Below are 21,019 nucleotides of genomic sequence, written 5' to 3'. Positions count from 1 at the left end.
CACAATATTAGCATGATATATTACTATATTGAACTATACCACTATACTGTAATATTATTAGTAATATTATATGTAATATAGAATATATAATTAATATTATTTTATGGTATTATTAGTGTTATATTGTATTACATTATAATATTATTATCAATATTATATGTACATACAATATATTATATTATAAAACTGAGGGCGGGGGCCAGGTAAATGACCTCGGAGGGCCGCATCCGGCCCCCGGGCCTTAGTTTGGGGACCCCTGCTCTAGACTTTTGAATTATGATTGTCTCATATGAATATGACTTACGGAAGAAAACTTGAATGGCTCTAATGTGCATAGCATGTATTTACAGTCCAAATTTTATTCTGGGTATAAAAAATAACAGGAGAATGGATTTATCAAAATATCCCCTTGGGATATCTGCCTTGGACTTATCACATGCCATCTCTCTTTTCATACCACTTTCCTGGTGGAAAATGGTTGGAAGGTGATAATTAATAGATTATTTGTGTAAAAAGCCCCTACTTTCCAGACTATTTCTAGCCAAGAGAACAACAGAAAAGGAGTGACGTCATGTGATGCATCCAAGGCAAAGATATCATTGTCCTGCTATACTGTAATTGTGATTTTTCTGTCGCATCTGATAAACTCCCAAGTGTGCTTCCTGAGCTACAATTTAAGTGTGGATCTCAGTTTTGGTGAGTACTAACACTGAGGTCATATTTATCTTGCAAGAAGAAGAAATCTTTGGATCAGAGATGGCTAGTGGATAAATATGTTATAAACAAATGAATATTTAGATATGAGTTCTCCTGTTTATTCCCATGATTACTTGATCTGAAACTGAAAGTCATATGATAGCACTGTATGTGACATGATCGTCATTCCAAACCAAGTGACCTTTGAACAGATGTTTCTTGGAAGTCAGGAACAGTGTATGCCAGTGGTTCTCAACCTTGGTTCCCCAGATGTTTTTGGCCTTCAACTCCCAGAAATCCTAACGGCTGGTAAACTGGCTGGGATTTCTGGGAGATGTAGGCCGAACATATCTGGGGACACCAAGTTGAACCACTGGTGTATACTTTTTCACCCCATGGTATATATTGTAAATATGTGTTTTTGTGCATTTCAGGTTATGCAAGATAAGATCATATGCCTCCCAAAAAGAGTACAGCCTTCTCAGAACAGTTCCCACCTTCCTAATGTGTCAAGCTTGGACTCCAGTGCAGCCTCATTTCTTCCACCCAAGCCATCCACACCTCCTGCTACTGTTGAAATGAAGGGTCTAAAGACTGATTTAGATCTCCAACAGTATAGTTTTATAAATCAGATGTGCTACGAACGTGCCTTGCATTGGTATGCAAAGTACTTCCCCTATCTTGTCCTTATACACACCTTGATCTTCATGCTGTGTAGCAACTTCTGGTTCAAGTTCCCTGGATCAAGCTCTAAAATTGAACATTTCATCTCCATTTTGGGGAAGTGCTTTGACTCTCCTTGGACAACACGGGCTTTATCTGAAGTTTCGGGAGAAGACTCTGAAGAAAAGGACAACAGGAAGAACAATATCAGCAAGTCAAATGCAATCCAGCCCAGTGCAGAAGGGACTCTGGTAAAGACTCAGTCTCTGAGATCCATTCCTGAAAAGTTTGTTGTTGATAAGGGAACACCTGGGGCACTGGATAAGAAAGAAGGAGAACAGGCCAAAGCACTGTTTGAGAAGGTGAAAAAGTTCCGACTCCATGTTGAAGAAGGCGATCTGCTCTATGCTATGTATGTCCGCCAAACTGTGCTGAAGGTGATTAAGTTTCTTATCATTATTGCATATAATAGTGCACTTGTTTCAAAAGTTCAGTTTACAGTAGACTGCAATGTTGACATTCAAGACATGACAGGATACAAGCACTTTTCCTGCAATCACACTATGGCGCATTTGTTTTCTAAACTCTCCTTCTGTTACTTGTGCTTTGTAAGTATCTACGGCTTCACATGCCTTTATACTTTGTATTGGTTGTTTTACCGCTCACTGAAGGAATATTCTTTTGAGTATGTCCGACAGGAGACAGGAATTGACGACATCCCAGATGTTAGAAATGACTTTGCTTTCATGCTTCATATGATAGACCAGTATGACCCTCTTTATTCCAAAAGGTTTGCTGTGTTTCTTTCAGAGGTCAGTGAAAACAAACTAAAGCAACTTAATCTAAACAATGAGTGGACTGCAGATAAACTCAGGCAAAGGTTACAGATGAATTCCCATAACCGTATGGAGCTGCAACTGTTTATGCTGTCTGGACTCCCTGATACAGTTTTTGAAATTACCGAGCTTCAGTCACTAAAACTCGAAATCATTAATAATGTCATGATCCCAGCCACTATTGTGCAGCTGGATAACCTCCAGGAACTATCATTGTATCAATGTTCTGCAAAGATCCATAGCGCAGCCTTGGCATTTCTGAAAGAAAATCTGAAAGTCTTGAATGTCAAATTTGATGATTTCAGAGAGCTGCCTCCTTGGATGTATGGACTCCGAAATCTGGAAGAACTGAGCTTAATCGGTTCGTTGTGCCATGATATTTCTAAAAATATAACGCTGGAGTCTTTTCGAGAACTTAAGAACCTTAAAATTTTGTACATTAAAAGTAATTTGTCCAAAGTCCCACAGTCTGTGGTGGATGTTTCAAGTCACCTTCAAAAAATGTGCATTCACAATGATGGCACAAAACTGGTGATGCTCAACAACCTGAAGAAAATGGCTAACCTGACAGAATTAGAGCTGGTGCACTGTGACTTGGAACGTATTCCCCATGCTGTTTTCAGTCTTGTTAGTCTTCAGGAATTAGACTTGAAGGAAAACAATCTCAAATCTATTGAGGAAATTGTCAGCTTTCAACACCTTAGGAAACTTACAATCCTGAAGTTGTGGCACAACAGTATAACCTATATTCCAGAGCATATAAAGAAGCTCAGTAGTCTGGAACGGCTTTCTTTTAGTCACAACAAGATAGAGGTTCTCCCATCCCACCTTTTCCTATGCAACAAAATTAGATACTTAGACTTGTCATACAATGACATCCGATTCATTCCTCCTGAAATCGGGGTGCTCCAAAGCTTACAGTACTTTTCAATCACTTGCAACAAAGTGGAAAGTGTACCAGATGAGCTGTACTTCTGCAAAAAACTCAAGACGCTGAAGCTTGGGAAAAACAGCTTGTCCGTCCTGTCTCCTAAAATTGGATACCTGGTGTTGCTATCCTACTTGGACATTAAAGGAAATCACCTGGAAGTTCTACCCCAAGAATTGGGTGACTGCAGAGCTCTGAAAAAGGGTGGTCTCATGGTAGAAGATGCCCTGTTTGAAACTCTGCCCTTGGATGTTAGGGAACAGATGAAGGCAGAATAGCGTTATTTCTCTGTTCTTTGACAGAAACTTGTCTCTGCCAAATGCCTTGTATATAACAGCTAGCCTGAATATGCCTTTAAAGTCTATTTTTTATTTTTGGGGGTTCTATTTTGACACAAAGTTTTCCATATGGACACTTTTGAATTAAGTATATATGCATATTTTTGTATTCATTTCTCTTGTTCTCCCTCCACGTTGGCGTTTGTTTTTAATTTTGCCGTCACACTGTGGACTCTCTGTGGTTCTTACTTTGTATTGGTGGAATCAAATGGGTTATGTTCACCTTTAAAAAAGCATGGGCTAGTTCAAAAGAAGGTCAGCATATTTCTAACTATGTAATGGAGGTAACTGGTGTTAAGTACATAAATGCATGGTTACAATAGCAACACTATTTCATTCCATTCTGCTTTGTCAGTCACTATCCAGTCCTTTAAAGGTGGTAAGTGTCCTCCGTCCTGTTTTTATCCTAGTTGTGGGTCATTCTAACTTTCTCAGGTCAGATTGCCCTGTTCTTTAAGCCTCATTTTGGCAGTGTAATAGTCCTTCATGGATAAGAGCTGTTTCCTCACTGAGAAATCTGGATTGAGAAAGAGCTTTCTGTATGCATAGAACATCTGCTGCCACTTCAGGTAAAAGAAGCTTTGGTCTTCAGGCTTCCAAGTTAAAACCACACTTTTGGATATCATGCTTTATTTTGTCCCGAGGCTGTACTGAAAGATTCTTAATTTCCCCCCTTTGTATGTGTTGGTGCTCCCCAATGTACATGGGCATGTTCGTGCAAGTTGCAATCATGGAACTATAAACTTACAAAAGTAAGCTTGTGATCTTCCTATCATTAGTGCACTTTGTGATTCTTTGGTGATATATATATATATTTGTATCCATTAATCAAAAAATACTTGGGACCAGAAGTGTTTATATGTAGATATAGATAATGAAATGTCTTGGAGATTTGAAGCAGGTCTAAACAGAATTCATTTATGTTTCATATACACATTGTACACATAGCCTGAATTTAAGTATATACAATACTTTTAATAATGCTGTGTATGAAACATAGTTTATGTTCACTGAACCACCAGAAAGCAAAGGTATCACTATCTAAACCATCCATGTGGGCATTTTTTTTTCATTTTGGAGGATTTTGGAATTCTAGACGAGAGGCTCAACTTGTATATACACAAAGGCATTCAACCTATTGGTAGCACCAATCAGAGTTAAATCCTTTGCATCAATAGGATTTATATCAGTTTTGTTCATCAATTGATTCATTGGGACCACCAGTCATGCAATTTCTGATGTATCGTATCCCTAAGGCAAACTTGTCATGAGGCTTTCTTGGCAAGATTTGTCCAGAGGTGATTTGCCATTGTCTTCCTCTGAAACCAAGAGTGTGTGACTTGCCCAAGATCACCAATGGCATTTTCATATCTATCCTGTTTCCCCCAAAATAAGACAGGGTCTTATATTAATTTTTGCTCCAAAAGATACATTAGAGCTTGTTTTCAGGGGCAGTCTTATTTTTCCAATTTGACTTTTTAAATGAACTATATCTAGGGCCTATTTTTGAAATAGCGTTTATATTTCAAGCATCCTCAGAAATGCTGAAGAATCATGATAGGTCTTATTTTCAGGGTAAGTCTTATTTTGGGGGAAACAGGGTAAGTGGGAATTCGAGCCCTGGTTTTCCAGAGTCCTAGACCAATGTTTAAATACTGCCTCTTATAAATAACGTGCTTCATGTTATAACGAAAATAGAATGTTTGTATTTAAATGTTATCAGTGTTATAGAGAGTTCAGTTATTTCTTATTGTGTTTTCATGTTGAAGTTATTAATTAATTCAAGTTTAAAATTGGGGACCAGAAAAAATGGCTAGAAAGAGAAGAATGCATATAACATCTACACTTACATTCCAATGTAGCAAAGTTATCCTCAAATGGAAGAAGTTATCCTTGCATTTAGCTGTGGATGCAGATTGGCATTTCAGTGCATATTCTTACATATCCCATAAACCCAGTTCCATTGCAATGGCTGTATGTATTTCAAAAATACATTCAGTATCCTAACCATATCATTAGTGAAGAGATATAGCTTCAGCCTCACCACATCACTGTTGCCTATAGTGTCACAGTAAGCCATGATTTATTGTAATTAAAACGGGCCCAGTCAACTTGCAAACATGCATGCTTCCCTCTCTCCTCCAACACAGCTATAAGAAAGGATTTTTGAAGACTTTGCTTCTGCCTTTCACTTCCGTTTCTCAAATCCTAGCAAGCTGTGGATGATCTTGACCAGAGGTCTCCAAACTAAGGCCCGTGGGCCGGATACAGCCCTCCAAGGTCATTTATCTGGCCCCTGCCCTCAGTTTTAGACTTAGGCTGGCCCTAAGTCTGAAATGACTTGAAGGCACACAACAACAACAACAACAACAACAACAATCCTAATTAACTTGACTATCTCATCAGCAAGAAGCAGGTCCACAGTTCCCATTGAAATCCTGGTAGGTTTATGTTGATTAAAATTGTTCTTATTTTTAAATAGTGTATTGTTCTTTCATTTTTTTTTTTTGCACTACAAATAAGACATGTGCAGTGTGCATAGGAATTTGTCCAATTTTTTTTACAAACTATAGTCTGCTCTCCCTCCCGAATACTCTGAGGGACTGTGAACTGGCCCTCTGCTTTAAAAGTTTGAGGACCCCTGATCTTGACTATACCTTATTTAAACACTTCAGCTTAAAATCATGGGTTCAAAAGGCTAGCTAGTGTCAACAAATACGCTCAGAGTCATTTCACATTATTTAAAAGTGAAAGCAAACTACAATTTTAGCTCATCTTGGCGTATTTCCTCATGGTCAGCAATGGATTTTTGCAATGTTTGAATGCATAACATGTGACACAAGGATTTCTGGTAAACTGTAGGATACTTGTTGTGTTGCTGAATAAGTCTCCTAAACTGCAGTCTTAAACATATGAATTAGGAGCTGAACTCAGTGCATTTCACCCTCATAAGGGTGCTTTCTAGTGCAGTTGTGCACATGTCTGATCAGAAGTAAGCCCCACTGACTTCAGCTGGCGTTTTATTTCCATATAAGTTAATAGAGAATTGCATTAGGGGTATATCAGGCTCTAGGGCATTTGTCACTGTCATACTTAACACCTCATTTCTGAGGATGTTAACTCTTAAGAACTTGTAAAATGTGGTGCAAAAGTTGTCTTGGCTAGGTTACTTTCCTTATGTCTTTCCAAGTTCTAAGCCTATCCCAAGACTCTCGGTGTTTGACAGACCCACCCATATAAAAGCCACACTAGTGAGATGTGTGTGTGACCCTGAATAGTAACAAAAACATTTCAGGATTGCTGGGCTATTAGCTAAGTGCTAGAATTGATCTCCATTGCCAACTTCCTTGAACTGAAAGCATCTGGCGTATGGCAAAAATTCACATTTGATTTGCACACTAGAAGAAGATTCCTCACTGTTTGAATAGTAGAAAAGCAGTGTTGATCCATCTTTCTAGAATTAGTCTAACAATCAGAGCTCTGTTCCATATGTGCCAATAGCTCAGTTCAATTCAAGGACTTCTCAGGTTTTAAACAGCTTGTTTTTATCTCTGCTAAATGAGACCAATAGAAGAAGATGGTGGAAGATGTTTTTGAGTCACTTAGAGAACATGTGGCCCATAGATCAGATTTGAAGATCTCATTTTGCGACTTCATCAGACAGGGCTGTTTTTGGCAGCATGTTTCCTCAATAATTTTATTATGGAATTCGCCAGCTCCCATCCCATGTTGTAAAACTACTATACTGACAGGGCTCTGATGTAAAATTATCAAGGAATCTGCACATGCCACTGCAGCTATGACACGGGAGGTTTCCTATGTTCAACTGCAGTCAATAGGTGGAAGCTGGTGACAGATGACACTAGCTAGTTTTTTGAACCCATGATTTTAAGTTGGAGTAATAATAATAAACACCCTATCCGGCCATTATGAGGGGGAGCTTCCTGCAGGCTCCCCTTCCATATCCTTCATTAAGACCTGGATCAAAAAAAGCATCAAAGTTACCACTCTTAAATTTCTGGATCCTTTCCCTTCTGTTTGTAGAGGAGGAGACTGCATTTATTGTTTCTTAAAGCTGCTCTACTCTAGAGGAGAGGCATGCACACATCTTTTTCTCCCAGGGCCAGCACTAGCAGCATGCCATGCAGCTTAGGCATTTTAAGGAGCCCCAGGAAAGAAAGAGTGATGACCTGGAGGTCAGTCAAACTATCCTCTCTGGGCTACCTTAAAAATCCCCTCATGCCTGCAAGGCTGCAATGTCTTATCTGCTTGGGGTTTTGCTTCCTTAAAGCTGTTTCTACTTTCTACTCTAGAGGAGAGGAAAGCTTATCTTTTTTTTGCTGGGATTACTATTTTTAATAATAAACTTTTAGAAGTATTTCCTGAAGGGGAGGAAGGGAAGGGGGGAAAAAAGCTAAAAGGGTGAGAGCCCCAAACGTGCTCTCTCATCCCACCCATCTTCCCTCAGGTTCCCAACTCCCAGTCAGTCCCACTAAATAAAAAGAATCAGGAAAATAAAGGAAAATCAAAAAGATTCAACTGTGATGCCAAATGGGGGAGGAGGAGCTGAGATCAGCTCCCGCTTGCTTTCATGTTGGGCGTTTTTTTGTACCAGGAGGGCCCTCACCGTTATGAGCATCCGAAGTACGGAAGTTACTGGAGGAAACGGGGGAAATGAATTCCTTGCACAACCTAGTAGATGAGTACAGTACTATATAAAATTGTGATGACCAAGTAGCATTGTTAAACTGTAAAATTCAAGGCTTCTAGTGAATCCTGCAGTTGTCTAAATGGTTATTTCTTCTAGGATGAGAAGTATAGCAGACTCCCAAATGCTGCCAGTTTCCCCCTTTTCTTTGATGCTCGTTCAGCTCACTTCATCTTCCAATACAGTATGGAGACAAGTCAGAGGTTGGATTGAAATATTGATATAAACAGATTATTTCACATACTTCTGAGTTTCAGTGGGGTGAGAGTAAAAGAGATCTTCCTCTTTGTAGAATTTAAATCTAATCATATAAACCAAAGTGCTGTTGATCATAATGAATGTAATGAATGTAAATTGTCTAAACATGTCTGTACAATCTATGACTTTTTATCTACTGCGAATTAGAAACCTGAGATTATGAGACCTTTCATGCCACACAATTGTAGCGCTATTTCATATTAATGGCTATCTCAAAATCCTATGAAATTCCACAATTTGCAGTTTAGGGAGATCGTTAAGAATTCTCTTAACGTCTTGTGTCTCCAAACTACAACTCCAGAATTTCATAACATATTGCCATAGCAGTTAAAATGGAATCATAGGGCTATAATTGTGTAATCTGAAAGAGCTTTGTATTAAGGATGGAGAGTGCGCAAACTATGATGCTCAAATGTGGTGTTTTCTTCTTTTACCACAAGTGCTTACTGCAAATGGCTGCTTATCCACTGTGGGTGTATCTACAGTATACAACTAATGCAGTTTGATATCACTTTGCCAGGGCTCAATGCTATGGAATCATGGGAGCTGCAGTTTTCCAAGGTTTTTAGCTTTCTCTGCCAAAGTGTTGGTGCCTCACTATGCTAAAATACTCAGGATTCCACAGGACTGAGCCATGGAAGTTTAAGTGGAGTCAAACTACATTTAATTCCACAGTGTAGATGCACCCCTAGATGAACTCTGTTATAAACAGTAAAGCTGAAAGGTGCTTCGCATGTCGTCTGTGTCTTAAATAGAACAATACAAGGTTACACCTCTGTGTTGGTGTAACGTGCTTGCACTGTATCTACAAAGGAATAAGGACCAGTTTATACAGCCATTAATCAAAAGTTCTGTGTATGTAATAACACATCCAATCAGGATTATGTGCACTTATGTGATCCAGGAAAAATACATGTCAGCATATCTTCCAAATAGTTTTTTTTTAAAAAGAATAACTTTGGCATGTGTGTTCTTATTAAATCAATCACACATCATTCTCTATAAAGCAGTGGTTCTCAACCTGTGGTCTCCAGATGTTTTGGTCTTCAACTCCCAGAAATCCTAACAGCTGATAAACTGGCTGGGATTTCTGGGAGTTGTAGGCCAAAACACCTGGGGACCCACAGGTTGGGAACTACTCCTATAGAGTCAGCCCTCCACATTCTCTGGGGTTTGGACCCCTGTGAAAGTGAAAAAATGTGAATTAATAATGCTAATTTTAATGGAATTTCTTGTTGATTGATATTATATAATTGTAATTAAACATGTTCTTTGAATATTCTTTTAAAATTACTTTTTTAACCTGAGAGAACATCTTTCTAGGAATTTGTAGATCTTCCAGTATGACCATGGTTAACCTCAGGAAGCTGGCCTTAGAATTGCACTGGAAGACCTAGAGATTTCCAAAGAGAACATTTAAATCAAATCTGTAAATAATCAAATCTGCAAAAATCTAATCCAGAAATATGGTGGGCCATATGTATATTGGGGGAAGGTTAAATGCTTGTGGTCATTTTTCTGTTGTGAAAGCATTTGTATTTTACCTTGTGATTGTGTGACTCATGTGAAGTCCTGCTGCAGTCAACAAGTTTGATACCAATGGCAGACCTTTAGCCACTTAGGCCCCATCTACACTTAAAAATCCAGATTATCTGCTTTGAACTGGTTTATATTTATTTATTTATTTATTTCAAATATTTCTATCCCGCCCTTCTCACCCGGAGGGGCTCAGGGCGGCGTACAATTGGCAACAATTCGATGCCGATACATCATTAAAAACAACAACATATAAAAAATACAACCAATTAAATACAGTATAAAATATAAAACATAAAACATGTGTTTAAAATCCGTTCGTCCAATATCCTCCAACTTTATCCATATAACAATCTGGGTCGTCTTTATCATTTATTCATTAAAAGCCTGGGCACAAAGCCATGTTTTTAAGGCTTTTCTAAAACTCAAAAGGGTTGGGGCTTGCCGTATTTCTGTGGGGAGGGTGTTCCATAGCCGGGGAGCCACCACCGAGAAGGCCCTGTCCCTCGTTCCCACCAGCCGCGCCTGTGAGGCAGGCGGGACCGAGAGCAGGGCCTCTCCAGATGACCTCAGGGATCTTGCTGGCTCATAGGAGGAGATACGTTCGGACAAGTAGATTGGGCCAGAACCGTTTAGGGCTTTATAGGTCAAAACCAGCACTTTGAATTGGGCTCGGTAGCATATCGGTAGCCAGTGGAGCTGGCTTAACAAGGGGGTGGTACGCTCCCTGTAAGCCGCCCCAGTTATTAGTCTAGCTGCCGCCCGTTGTACTAGTTGGAGCTTCCGGGCCGTCTTCAGAGGCAACCCCACGTAGAGAGCGTTGCAGTAATCCAAACGGGATGTAACCAGAGCATGGACCACCATGGCCAAGTCAGACCTCCCAAGGAACGGGCGCAGCTGGTGCACAAGTCTTAGTTGTGCGAAGGCTCCCCTGGCCACCGCCGAGACCTGAGGTTCCAGGCTCAGCGATGAGTCCAGGAGAACCCCCAAACTGCGAACCTGCGCCTTCAGGGGGAGTGTGAACCCATCCAGCACAGGCTGTAACCCTATTCCCTGTTCAGCCTTGCGACTGACCAGGAGGACCTCTGTCTTGTCTGGATTAAGTTTCAATTTGTTCGCCCTCATCCAGTCCGATACAGCGGCCAGACACCGGTTCAGGACCTGAACAGCCTCCTTAGTGACAGGTGGAAAGGAGTGACAGAGCTGGACATCATCTGCGTACAGATGACACCTCACCCCGAAACTCCGGATGATTTCTCCCAGCGGCTTCATGTAAATGTTAAACAACATGGGGGACAGCACTGAACCCTGCGGGACCCCACAAGTCAATGGTTGTGGGGCCGAGCAGGTGTCCCCCAAGGACACCATCTGGGACCGACCTTCCAGGAAGGACCAGAGCCACTGCAAAACAGTACCTCCGAGCCCCATCCCGGCAAGGCGCCCCAGAAGGATACCGTGATCGACGGTATCGAAGGCCGCTGAGAGGTCCAGCAGAACCAGCAGGGACACACTCCCCCTGTACAGCTCGCGGTGTAGATCATTGACTAAGGCGACCAAGGCTGTCTCGGTACCATGCCCCGGCCTGAAGCCAGACTGTGCCGGATCCAGATAATCGGTATCTACCAAGAATGCCTGGAGTTGTGCGGCCACCACACGTTCCACGACCTTGCCCAAAAAGGGGAGATTGGAAATAGGCCGAAAGTTCTCCAATTGAGTGGGGTCCAGTGATGGCTTCTTCAACAGCGGTTTGATCACAGCCAATTTAAGGCTCGCTGGAAATATGCCTTCCCGAAGGGAGGCATTCACCACCACCTTCACCCACTCGGCCAACCCCCCTCTGGCTTCTCTCACCAGCCAGGATGGGCAGGGGTCTAGGATGCATGTGGTAGCCCTCACTTCTCCAAGCACCTTGTCCACGTCCTCAGGCTGAACCAATTGAAACGAATCCATCAAAATGGGACAAGCAGGTGCTCTTGCTACATCCTCGGAGACTGCCGTTAATATGGTGTCAAAGCTAGAACGGATCAAAGCGACTTTGTCCGCAAAGAACTGAGCAAATGCTTCACAGCGGGCTGCCGAGTTGTCAGGGATCCCGTCTTGGGGGGCGGGATATAACAAACCTCTAACAACTCGGAACAGCTCCGCCAGATGGTTCTTTGCGGACGCAATATTAGCTGCAAAGAAAACATTCTTTGCAGCATCTATTGCCGCGGCATATGCCCTGAGATATAGACATAGCCGTGTTCGGTTTGGCTCGCTCGACTTCGAACGCCACACGCCCTCTAGTTCCCTCTTCTTTCGCTTCATCGCTGCCAGCTCCTCAGTGAACCAAGGAGATGGTTTAGCTCGGGTACTTGAGAGGGGACGTTCCGGAGCGATCGTGTCTATTGCCCTAGTCGCCTCCTTGTTCCAGAGGGCGACCAGAGCATCGACAGAATCACCAGCCAAGGTGGTGGGAAATTCCCCAAGAGCCATCAGGAATCCATCCGGACCCATAAGCCTCCTGGGGCGGACCATTTTGGGTCCTCCACCCCTGCGGAGGTTGGGGGGGCGCAGTGATTCTAAACCTGATCAGGTGATGGTCGGTCCATGGCAAAGGGGCGATGGTGAGCTCCTCCACACCGCCATATGGCAGTATAGACTCATGTAATCCAGGTCAAATGAGATAATCTGGATTATATGGCAGTGTAAATCCAAGCTTGGTCTGGAGAAGTCCTATTATTCTCTCTGGAATTCAAATGGACTAAGGTGTGCAGGCTTCCTTAACAATGCCTTTTGTATATGTATCAAATGCTCTTATTAATCTGACTTGTATCATATTGCATGTTTTTTGTGGCACATTCTTTTTCTAAAATGAAATTATTGATAGTCATTAAGATAGTTTTTAATGTTTTATAATTGTTTAAAATTAGAGGGTTTAAAAAATATTGTTGAGTAATGTCATGAAACCAGCTCAGGTAAACAGTCTGTTGGACTTCCTTTTTATTTATATTTACTCTTGTTTAATGTATGTGCTGTGTCCATATTATTTGGATATATTTGAAAAGCTCTTGCAAGGTCTGGAAGTGAGATCAGTAAAGAAGTGCCATATGTATTGGATCATTTTGCTTAATATATTACAAATCTGTATCTGGTGTATATGTTGACCATATAAAATCAATGCTATCTAGTCTGAATAAAATCTCCATTGTAGAATAATCAAACCAATGGATATTTAATCTCAAGGAAGGGATATTTCAGAACTGATTATGTAGCTGTGGCAGCAACACGGGAGGCCTCCCACATTGCACCAGCAACAATAGGGGAAGCTGGGCGGTCGACACGTTCCCCCATGGGATAGGAAAATGGATGAGAGAGGTGATGTGGGGTGTGGAGCAATGGGTTCCCCAAGCCCCCAGATGGGCACCGCTGGATTCACCATGATGTGTGGTGATTCCGGTGGCCCATCTGCTGATGTCGTTTATATGGAGTGTGTGATTTGGTGCTGTTTTTCCCGTTCTCACACCCAATCATACCTGAAGCATACTAGGATTTGTTATTGTGATAGCTATGTTGTATAGACACTAGGCAGTATTTTATCCTCTTCCTGAATATGTACTCAGGGAAAGCAGGAAAGGCATACCTTGCTATCATCATTGGGGAGCACTGAGGAATAAAACTTGGAACCTCAGTCCATGGCTCCCTCCTGGGCACACAGAAGACTAGGCGACTTGGAAGGCACTGAACAGACAACACCACGAGATGCAGAGCCAAGCTTAAGAAATGGGGCCACAAAGTGGAGTCCACGACATACGAGTGTGGAGAAGAGCAAACCACAGACAACTTATTACAATGCAGTCTGAGCCCCATGCACAATAAAGGATCTCCTTATAGCAACACCAGAGGTACTCCAAGTGGCTAGCTACTGGTCAAAGGACATTTAGTATAATGTCAAGTTTTTAATTTTGTTTGTTTTTAAAATACATTACAACTTATACCCTTGGTTCACTTCTGATACGATAAATAAATACTGAGGAATTTGGAAGGAACTGAGGCAAAGAAGACAGAATTTAGCCTTGGTAGTCTCAAAAACTCCCTGGGGTTTCAAAAGACCTCATTTTGCCTTGGTAGCAAAGTCATGGTTGGACCCACAAAAGGATCTCCAAAAGATCAGGACAAGAGGAGCACTGTATGGATTTATTTTAAAAATAGTGAATACTGCAACAAATTGGGCCAAATCCTGGGGCTTTGTCTAATAAATCCAAACTTTAATAAATAGAGGCCCTTTCTACGCTGCCATATAATCCAGATTATCAAAGCAGGTAACCCACATTATCTCCTTTAAATTGGATTATCTGAGTCTACACTGCCATATAATCCAGTTCAAAGCAGATAATCTGGATTTTATATGGCAGTGTAGAAGGGGCCGAAAACTTAACTGGAATTCAGTTTTGTTGCTGTTGTTTTTTTTAATGGAATTCATCTTGACTATACAGATATGATTTTACAAAAGAAAACTTGAGACAGGTTCTCTCTTCTCTTCCAACAATACAGCTCTATTTCCCTTACTAGCCACCTATTTTTGTTATGGCTTAGCAACATGGTTCCCCAATGCATCCACACGGACATGAATGGCAATGGATGGAGGAGAGGTAATTCCAAATTCCCAGTCTGGTAAGCTGTGAAAACAGTCCTAATTTTCCTTAAAGTAAATAGAGGAAGATCAGGATGGTCAAGAAAGAAGAAAAGAGCAGGTGTTCAGGTAAATATGCAATGTACAGTCAGTGTAGTGCTATGAGTGTCTACTCAGAAATATATCCCATTTAATATAATAGTGTTTATTCTCATTTGAGAATGGATAAGATTGTGGGAAAGGCGTAAATAAAAAGGGTGATGAAAGCTGTTAGTTGTACACAGATGAGTCATTGAGAGTTTCCTTTCTTTTAGACCTGTCTGATTTCACACTATTCAGGGCTGGACTGCAGCTGCAGGTCTTGGTCTGTGTCATTTCCTGGTTTTGGATAAATGTTCTCAAAAGATGCAGATTTGTCATTTCCCACAGCACGGTCTTCTCTATTCACACTTTCTGCTGACAACCTCTTTTCCTTTATTAATAATTTCTCCATCTATGAAAGGGGACACCTTTGAAAGAAACATCCAGCCTTCACCCTGTAGACCAGGAGCAGAGAAATGGTAGTCCACCACATGTGTTGGTCTAGGGATCCTCCCATCTCTGACCATCATTGCTAATAGCAAGGAATTGTGGGATGTGGCCTAAAGCATCAAGGTCTGTAGTGCTCAATTTTTGGTTCTCCAGATGTTTTGGACTTGAGCTTTCAAAACTCCTGGCCAAACTGGGGCTTTGAAAGTTGAAGTTCCAAACACTTGGAGAACTAAAGTTTGGGAACCATTGATCATTCTAGAGCAGTGGTTCTCAACCTGTGGGTTCTCAGATGTTTTGACTTTCAACTACTGGAAATCTAACAGCTGGTAAACTGGTTGGGATTTCTGGGAGTTGTAGGCCAAAACACCTGGGGACCCACAGGTTGAGAACCACTGCTCTAGATGATAAAACATTCCCTGCCTCTGCTCTACAGGAGTATCTTCTTTTTCAAAAATGGTTGTGCTAGAAAGTGCTACGCTTCACAGAAAGAATGCAACATCACCTTTTGTGCACTTCATGTAACAGTGTACAATTGTGTCATACGAGTCCTTAACTTTACATTTGGAGTGAGACACATTATTTCAGCATAGCTTCAGTGTTTCTTGAAAGTGTCCATTTCGATTGTGGATTCCACATTTCTAATCCAATGCAATCATTCCAACTCACATTGAACATACATTTCTGGCACTTTTATTTGAATGCATTTCAAAAATCCTTCAGAGATCCCAAACAAATGCTTTGAAATGGGTAGCAATGACACAAACATTTAGGTCAGACTTCTGTCTCAGATCAGAATGTACAATGGAGAGAGGAAACAAAATAAACATTTCCCCCCATTGTCACACGTAAGTCTATAGAGCAAAAGTTTTGCTTTCACCAAGGAGTTTTCTCTTGTGTAGTGTTTGTGATGAAAAGAGAGGCCGGTGATTTAATTCCCATGAATTAAATCACCGGCAAATAACTAAAATAGACACAATGATGGTAGTCTGATTTGCTTGCTGATAAGTAATCTAATTTTAATACAAAATGTGGCAACTCCAAGTAAGGAAGCTTACTTTGGACTTACCATAATGATGGCTGTGTACTTTAATACAACAAAATCCCAAATCATTAGACAGTGTTACTTTATTGGGCCAACTACAAAGCACAAAATATACCATGCAAGGTTTTGTATTTATTTATTTATTTATTACATTACTTCTACCCCGCCCTTCTCACCCATCAGGGGACTCAGGGCGGCTTACAATATAAACATACACATTAAAAACAGTTGTCGTCAAATTTAAAACTCCATCAAGATTAAAAATTACAATAAAATTAAGAATATCCATTAAAATAGACATAATTATACATTTAAATATACATTTAAGGCGCTTTCCATGTTCATGTGGGGTCTGTCAGTAGGTCATATATTCTTATCTCATTTTTGCTGCTACTCATGCTCAAATGCCTGGTCCCATAACCACGTTTTTGTCCTCTTTCGGAAAGACAGGAGGGAGGGAGCCTGCCTGATTTCAATGGGGAGGGCGTTCCATAGGCGGGGAGCCACCACTGAAAAGGCCCTGTCTCTCGTCCCCGCCAGCCGCACCTGTGAGGCTGACGGGACCGCGAGCAGGGCCTCATCTGACGATCTTAAGCTTCGAGGTGGGTCGTAGCGGGAGACACGTTCGGACAGATAAGCTGGGCCAGAACCGTTTAGAGCTTTATAGGCTAAAGCCAGCACCTTGAATTGTGCTCGGTAGCTAATTGGCAGCCAGTGGAGCTGGTGTAACAGAGGAGTAGTACGCTCCCTGAACGCCGCTCCAGTTATTAACCTGGCAGCCTCCTGTATCAGGCAAAGATTAAAAAAAATACAAGAGAAAATGGATGATGATATTATAGTTACAGATCTCCATTCTGTCTGAGATGTCAGTTAAGTGTGTTTATGCAATGCATAATATTTACAATCTATGCACATAATAAAAGTGAGAATATATGTGTATGTGCGGAGCGTCCACTTACACAGACAAGCTCCTGCCTCCACAAACAGCTATAGTTCCCACTATTCAGGAGACACCAATGACCCTCCCTCCAATGACATTGCAGGTTATAGTGAGCGACATGAACACGTCCAAGAGCCCTGCCAATGTCCTCCACAAACACCATACTGCCTACCACCCAAGTCAAGGCTTTTATACGGGGACAATTTCATCCTAGATTTTCAGTTTTACTTCCACCACGGGCATTCCAGTGTTTCTGACTCTCTCTATTGGTGTGGAATTTGCATGACCCCATCCACTGCCTCTCCCGTAACCCTTTCTTACTCTTTTCTATAGCACACAACAAACAGGGATTGTTCAGCAACTGAACATATTAGAGAGGTTTGGGGAGAATTCACCATGATTTATAAGAGTTGTAGGATGTATAGTTCACCAGCAATCTAAGAGCACTCAGAACTCTACTAATGATCGACCTGGAACTAACTTGGCACACAGACCCTCATGAACAGCAAAAAATACTGGAGGTCTTTTGGGAAAATTAACTTGGATTTGGGGGAGTTGTATTTCACCTACATCCAGAGTGCACTATGAACTCAAACAATGATGGACCTGGACCAAACTTGGCATGCATGCTGGATATGCCCACATTTGAATACTGGCGAGTTTTGAGGGGAATTGGCCTGGACATTTTGGAGTTGTAGGTACTGGGATGTATAGTTCACCTACAATCAATGAGCACTCTGAACTCCACCAAAGATGGAATTGGATCAACTTGGCACACAGAGCCCTCATGACCAGTTAAAAATACTGGAGGTCTTTGGGAGAAATTCACCTTGGCTTGGGAGAGTTGTAGTTCACTTACATCCAGAGAGCACTGTGAACCCAAACACCAATGGACCTGGACCAAACTTGGCACAAATACCTGATATGTTGAAATTTGATTACTAGAGGGGTTTGGGGGGAACTGACCTTCCTTTCTTGAAGTTCTAGTTCACCCACAATCAGAAAAACTGTGACTTCTACCAATGACAGACCTGGACCAAACTTGGCACACAGAACCCCAATGACTATCTCAACTTACTGGAGGAATTTGAGGGGACTGACTCACCATAGCGGGAGTTGTAGTTTATCCTACAGCCAGAGAGCACACTGAACACCACCAATGAAGCATCTAAAGCAAACTTGCCCAACATAAAAAAAACTTGAATTACTGATGGAATTTCTCAGGGTTTACCTGGCATGATGTGCATTGTAGTTCACCCACAACCTTATGCATTTTGTACAATTAAAAATTGATTTTTTCAAATAACCCAGGCAACACCGAGTATCTACTCTAATTTAAAATAGATCTGCAGGTTCTTTGTATACAGGAGCTACTCTATCTGAAAATGGCCTTCCAGATTCTCCCTAACTCAAACATTTACAAACACACTCAATATCACTCATGCTGAAGGTGATGTGCACAGCAGGCAGATATAGATGAAAACTCTATTAATTGAAGCTATCAAACAAAGAGAGAGAGTGAAAGGAGAAAGAATAGAATTGACATATCAGTATGTCTTTCATTTTCCTACCATCAGGGATTGAGAAAGTTCCTACAATTAACAGATTCACCAGCATATTGGGGAATTCAGGAAGTTATAATTTCCAAGTTCTTGTTACTGACATCATTCAATTTTCACCAAAATCTTTTCACAGATATTACCGGCATTATTTATTACAAGAATCTCTACCTCAACTTTCTGCTAGAAAATCATTCTAGCATTTCTTCTCTCAAAATGTCTGGGTTTAAGAATATGCCTGAATTTTCAGTTTTGCTGCATAGATACTTTCTGCCACATCCCAATACTAGATTGCTTCAGTGCCCTTGTGCTTTGTTGCATTTTGTTAGTACTGTAACTCAATTGATTTAACACAAGATAATATGTGAGGCTGTAAAAATGCTGCATAACCCTAATTTTTAACTTTGTTGGCTGCTTTATATTGATGTTCAGTGGCACTGCTGTTTTAAAAATTCATTAACCCAATTATGTCATTCTGATTTCAGCTGAGAGGACTAAATGTAATTGAAAAGAATACTGTTTTATACAAGGATGTATCTTTTCCTCCCCTGACCTTCTGAACAAGGCTTTGCCATTCCTGCATCCGGTTAACAACGCATTGTAATAAAAACAATTGACTGACTATGCTTACCTCATGGTGACACTTCCAGGTTGTCTTTGTTGTTGTTCTGCTAAGAATAGCAATAAGCATTTGGCCAGATTTCCTGGACGGTTTGAATTCTCATGCATTCTGGTCTCTTGCTGGTCTAAAAACGAATTATATGGCAAAAAATCTAGCTCATTGTTAAGTCTAGCTCAAAAAAAAAAGTCTGCCCACCACATTCACTGAGGTTAGGGACATAGGACCTCTCCAAAAGTGAAAATATGCAAATAAAAAATAGCTATTTTTTACCTGAGAGAAAATGTTCTAGGAATTTTTAGGTTTTCCAGCATGACAGCAGTCGTGGTGGCGCAATGGGTTAAACCCTTGTGCTGGCTGAATTGCCAACCTGAAGATCAGCAGTTCGAATCCGTGAGACAGGGTGAGCTCTCATCTGTCAGCTCCACCTTCCCATATGGGGACATGAGAGAAGCCTCCCACAGGATGGTAAATCATCCAGGGCATCCTCTGAGCAATGTCCCTGCAGACTGCCAATTCTCTCACACCAGAAGCGACTTGCAGTTTCTCAAGTCGCTTCTGACACGATAAAAAAAAAAAGCATGACTAGAGGAAGTTGACTTAGAACAACACTGGAGGATCCAGAGATTCCCAGTGATAATATTTTAAATTATAACTGAATAATCAATACTGCAAATGTGGAGAGACAACGGTACACCCTTTCCCAACTTTTCTGTTTTCTTAATGTTTAATCAAGAATTTGTATGTTTATTTCTGAGGGTCTCATCACAAAAGGCAGCTAAAGTGTCCCATTTTGCCTGGCTTCACTAAGGAGAGGGGCAAGGGAGCGAATCCGTCTCTGTGTGTGCACCCCCCTCTCGGTGACACTTTCCCCTACATATGGGGAAGCGTAACCCACCCAGTGACACCCCATGCTGGTTTCATTGGAGCCAGTACAACACAGGGAGCTTCCCATGTTGTGGGGAAAGTGTCTGCCGACGCTTTCATCCTTTTTGGGGCAGGCCTCTATCTGTGTGTGTGATGGCCAGCATGGGGCTCCTCCATCCATTAGACAGGGTGAAAGCATCCTAGGATGCTAAATTCTCTCCGTCTGATGAGGTCCTTAGTGAGGCAGTGTGAGTAAAGAAGCCTCCATATGACTGTAATGCCCATGAATGCTTAAGGCTTTATTACACCAGCCTGTTGTCCCGTATCAATCATATCTGCCCTGAGTCCCTTCGGGGAATAGGGCAGAATAGAAATAAATTATTATTATTATTATTATTATTATTATTATTATTATTATTATTATTAATCATTATTATTATTATTATTATTATTATTATTATTATTATGTTGTTGTTGTTGTTGTTGTTGTTTTAGCAAATGGGAACATAATAATCACTTTCACACATTATCTCAAATAGTATTAAGGTGCTACTTTGGTGTTGCTTGTTCCTTCAATCAGTTTTTTGTGCTGCTCGACTTGAACCTGTCTTCTTACACGTGCCCACCCTATATAGTGCAGGCATGCTGTTTAATTTTTTTCTTTTTTCTTGTGCTCCAATTGCACCATCATGGACTTTCAATGCTTCTTGAAAATGTAATGCACAACCATAATTGTGGCTCACCACAGCATCCTTTGCTGCCTCCAAAGCTGAGAGAGTGAGACTTGCCCAAGGTCAGCAATGGGTTTCCATGGTCGTAGAGATTCAAACTCTGGTCTCCAGAGTCATGTACGAACACTCAAATTACCATATAACACCAGTTGACT

At 41.2% G+C, this 21,019-nt stretch overlaps 1 protein-coding gene across 1 annotated transcript in view; it reads left to right on the top strand.

Moving 5' to 3' along the window:
• Nucleotides 1-14,854, top strand: part of lrrc8c (leucine rich repeat containing 8 VRAC subunit C) — a 59,773-nt gene extending 44,919 nt beyond the window's left edge. The window contains exon 3 of the mRNA XM_062978035.1: nucleotides 1,131-14,854. Coding sequence (XP_062834105.1) covers nucleotides 1,131-3,401 — 2,271 coding nt within the window. The 3' untranslated portion in view covers nucleotides 3,402-14,854. The remainder of the gene's footprint in view (nucleotides 1-1,130) is intronic.
• The last annotated feature ends 6,165 nt before the right edge of the window (nucleotides 14,855-21,019 follow it).

This window comes from Anolis carolinensis, chromosome 4 (genome assembly GCF_035594765.1).
Source record: "Anolis carolinensis isolate JA03-04 chromosome 4, rAnoCar3.1.pri, whole genome shotgun sequence".
NCBI classification, from domain to species: Eukaryota; Metazoa; Chordata; class Lepidosauria; order Squamata; family Dactyloidae; genus Anolis; species Anolis carolinensis.
This window is presented reverse-complemented; position numbering and strand designations above follow the sequence as displayed.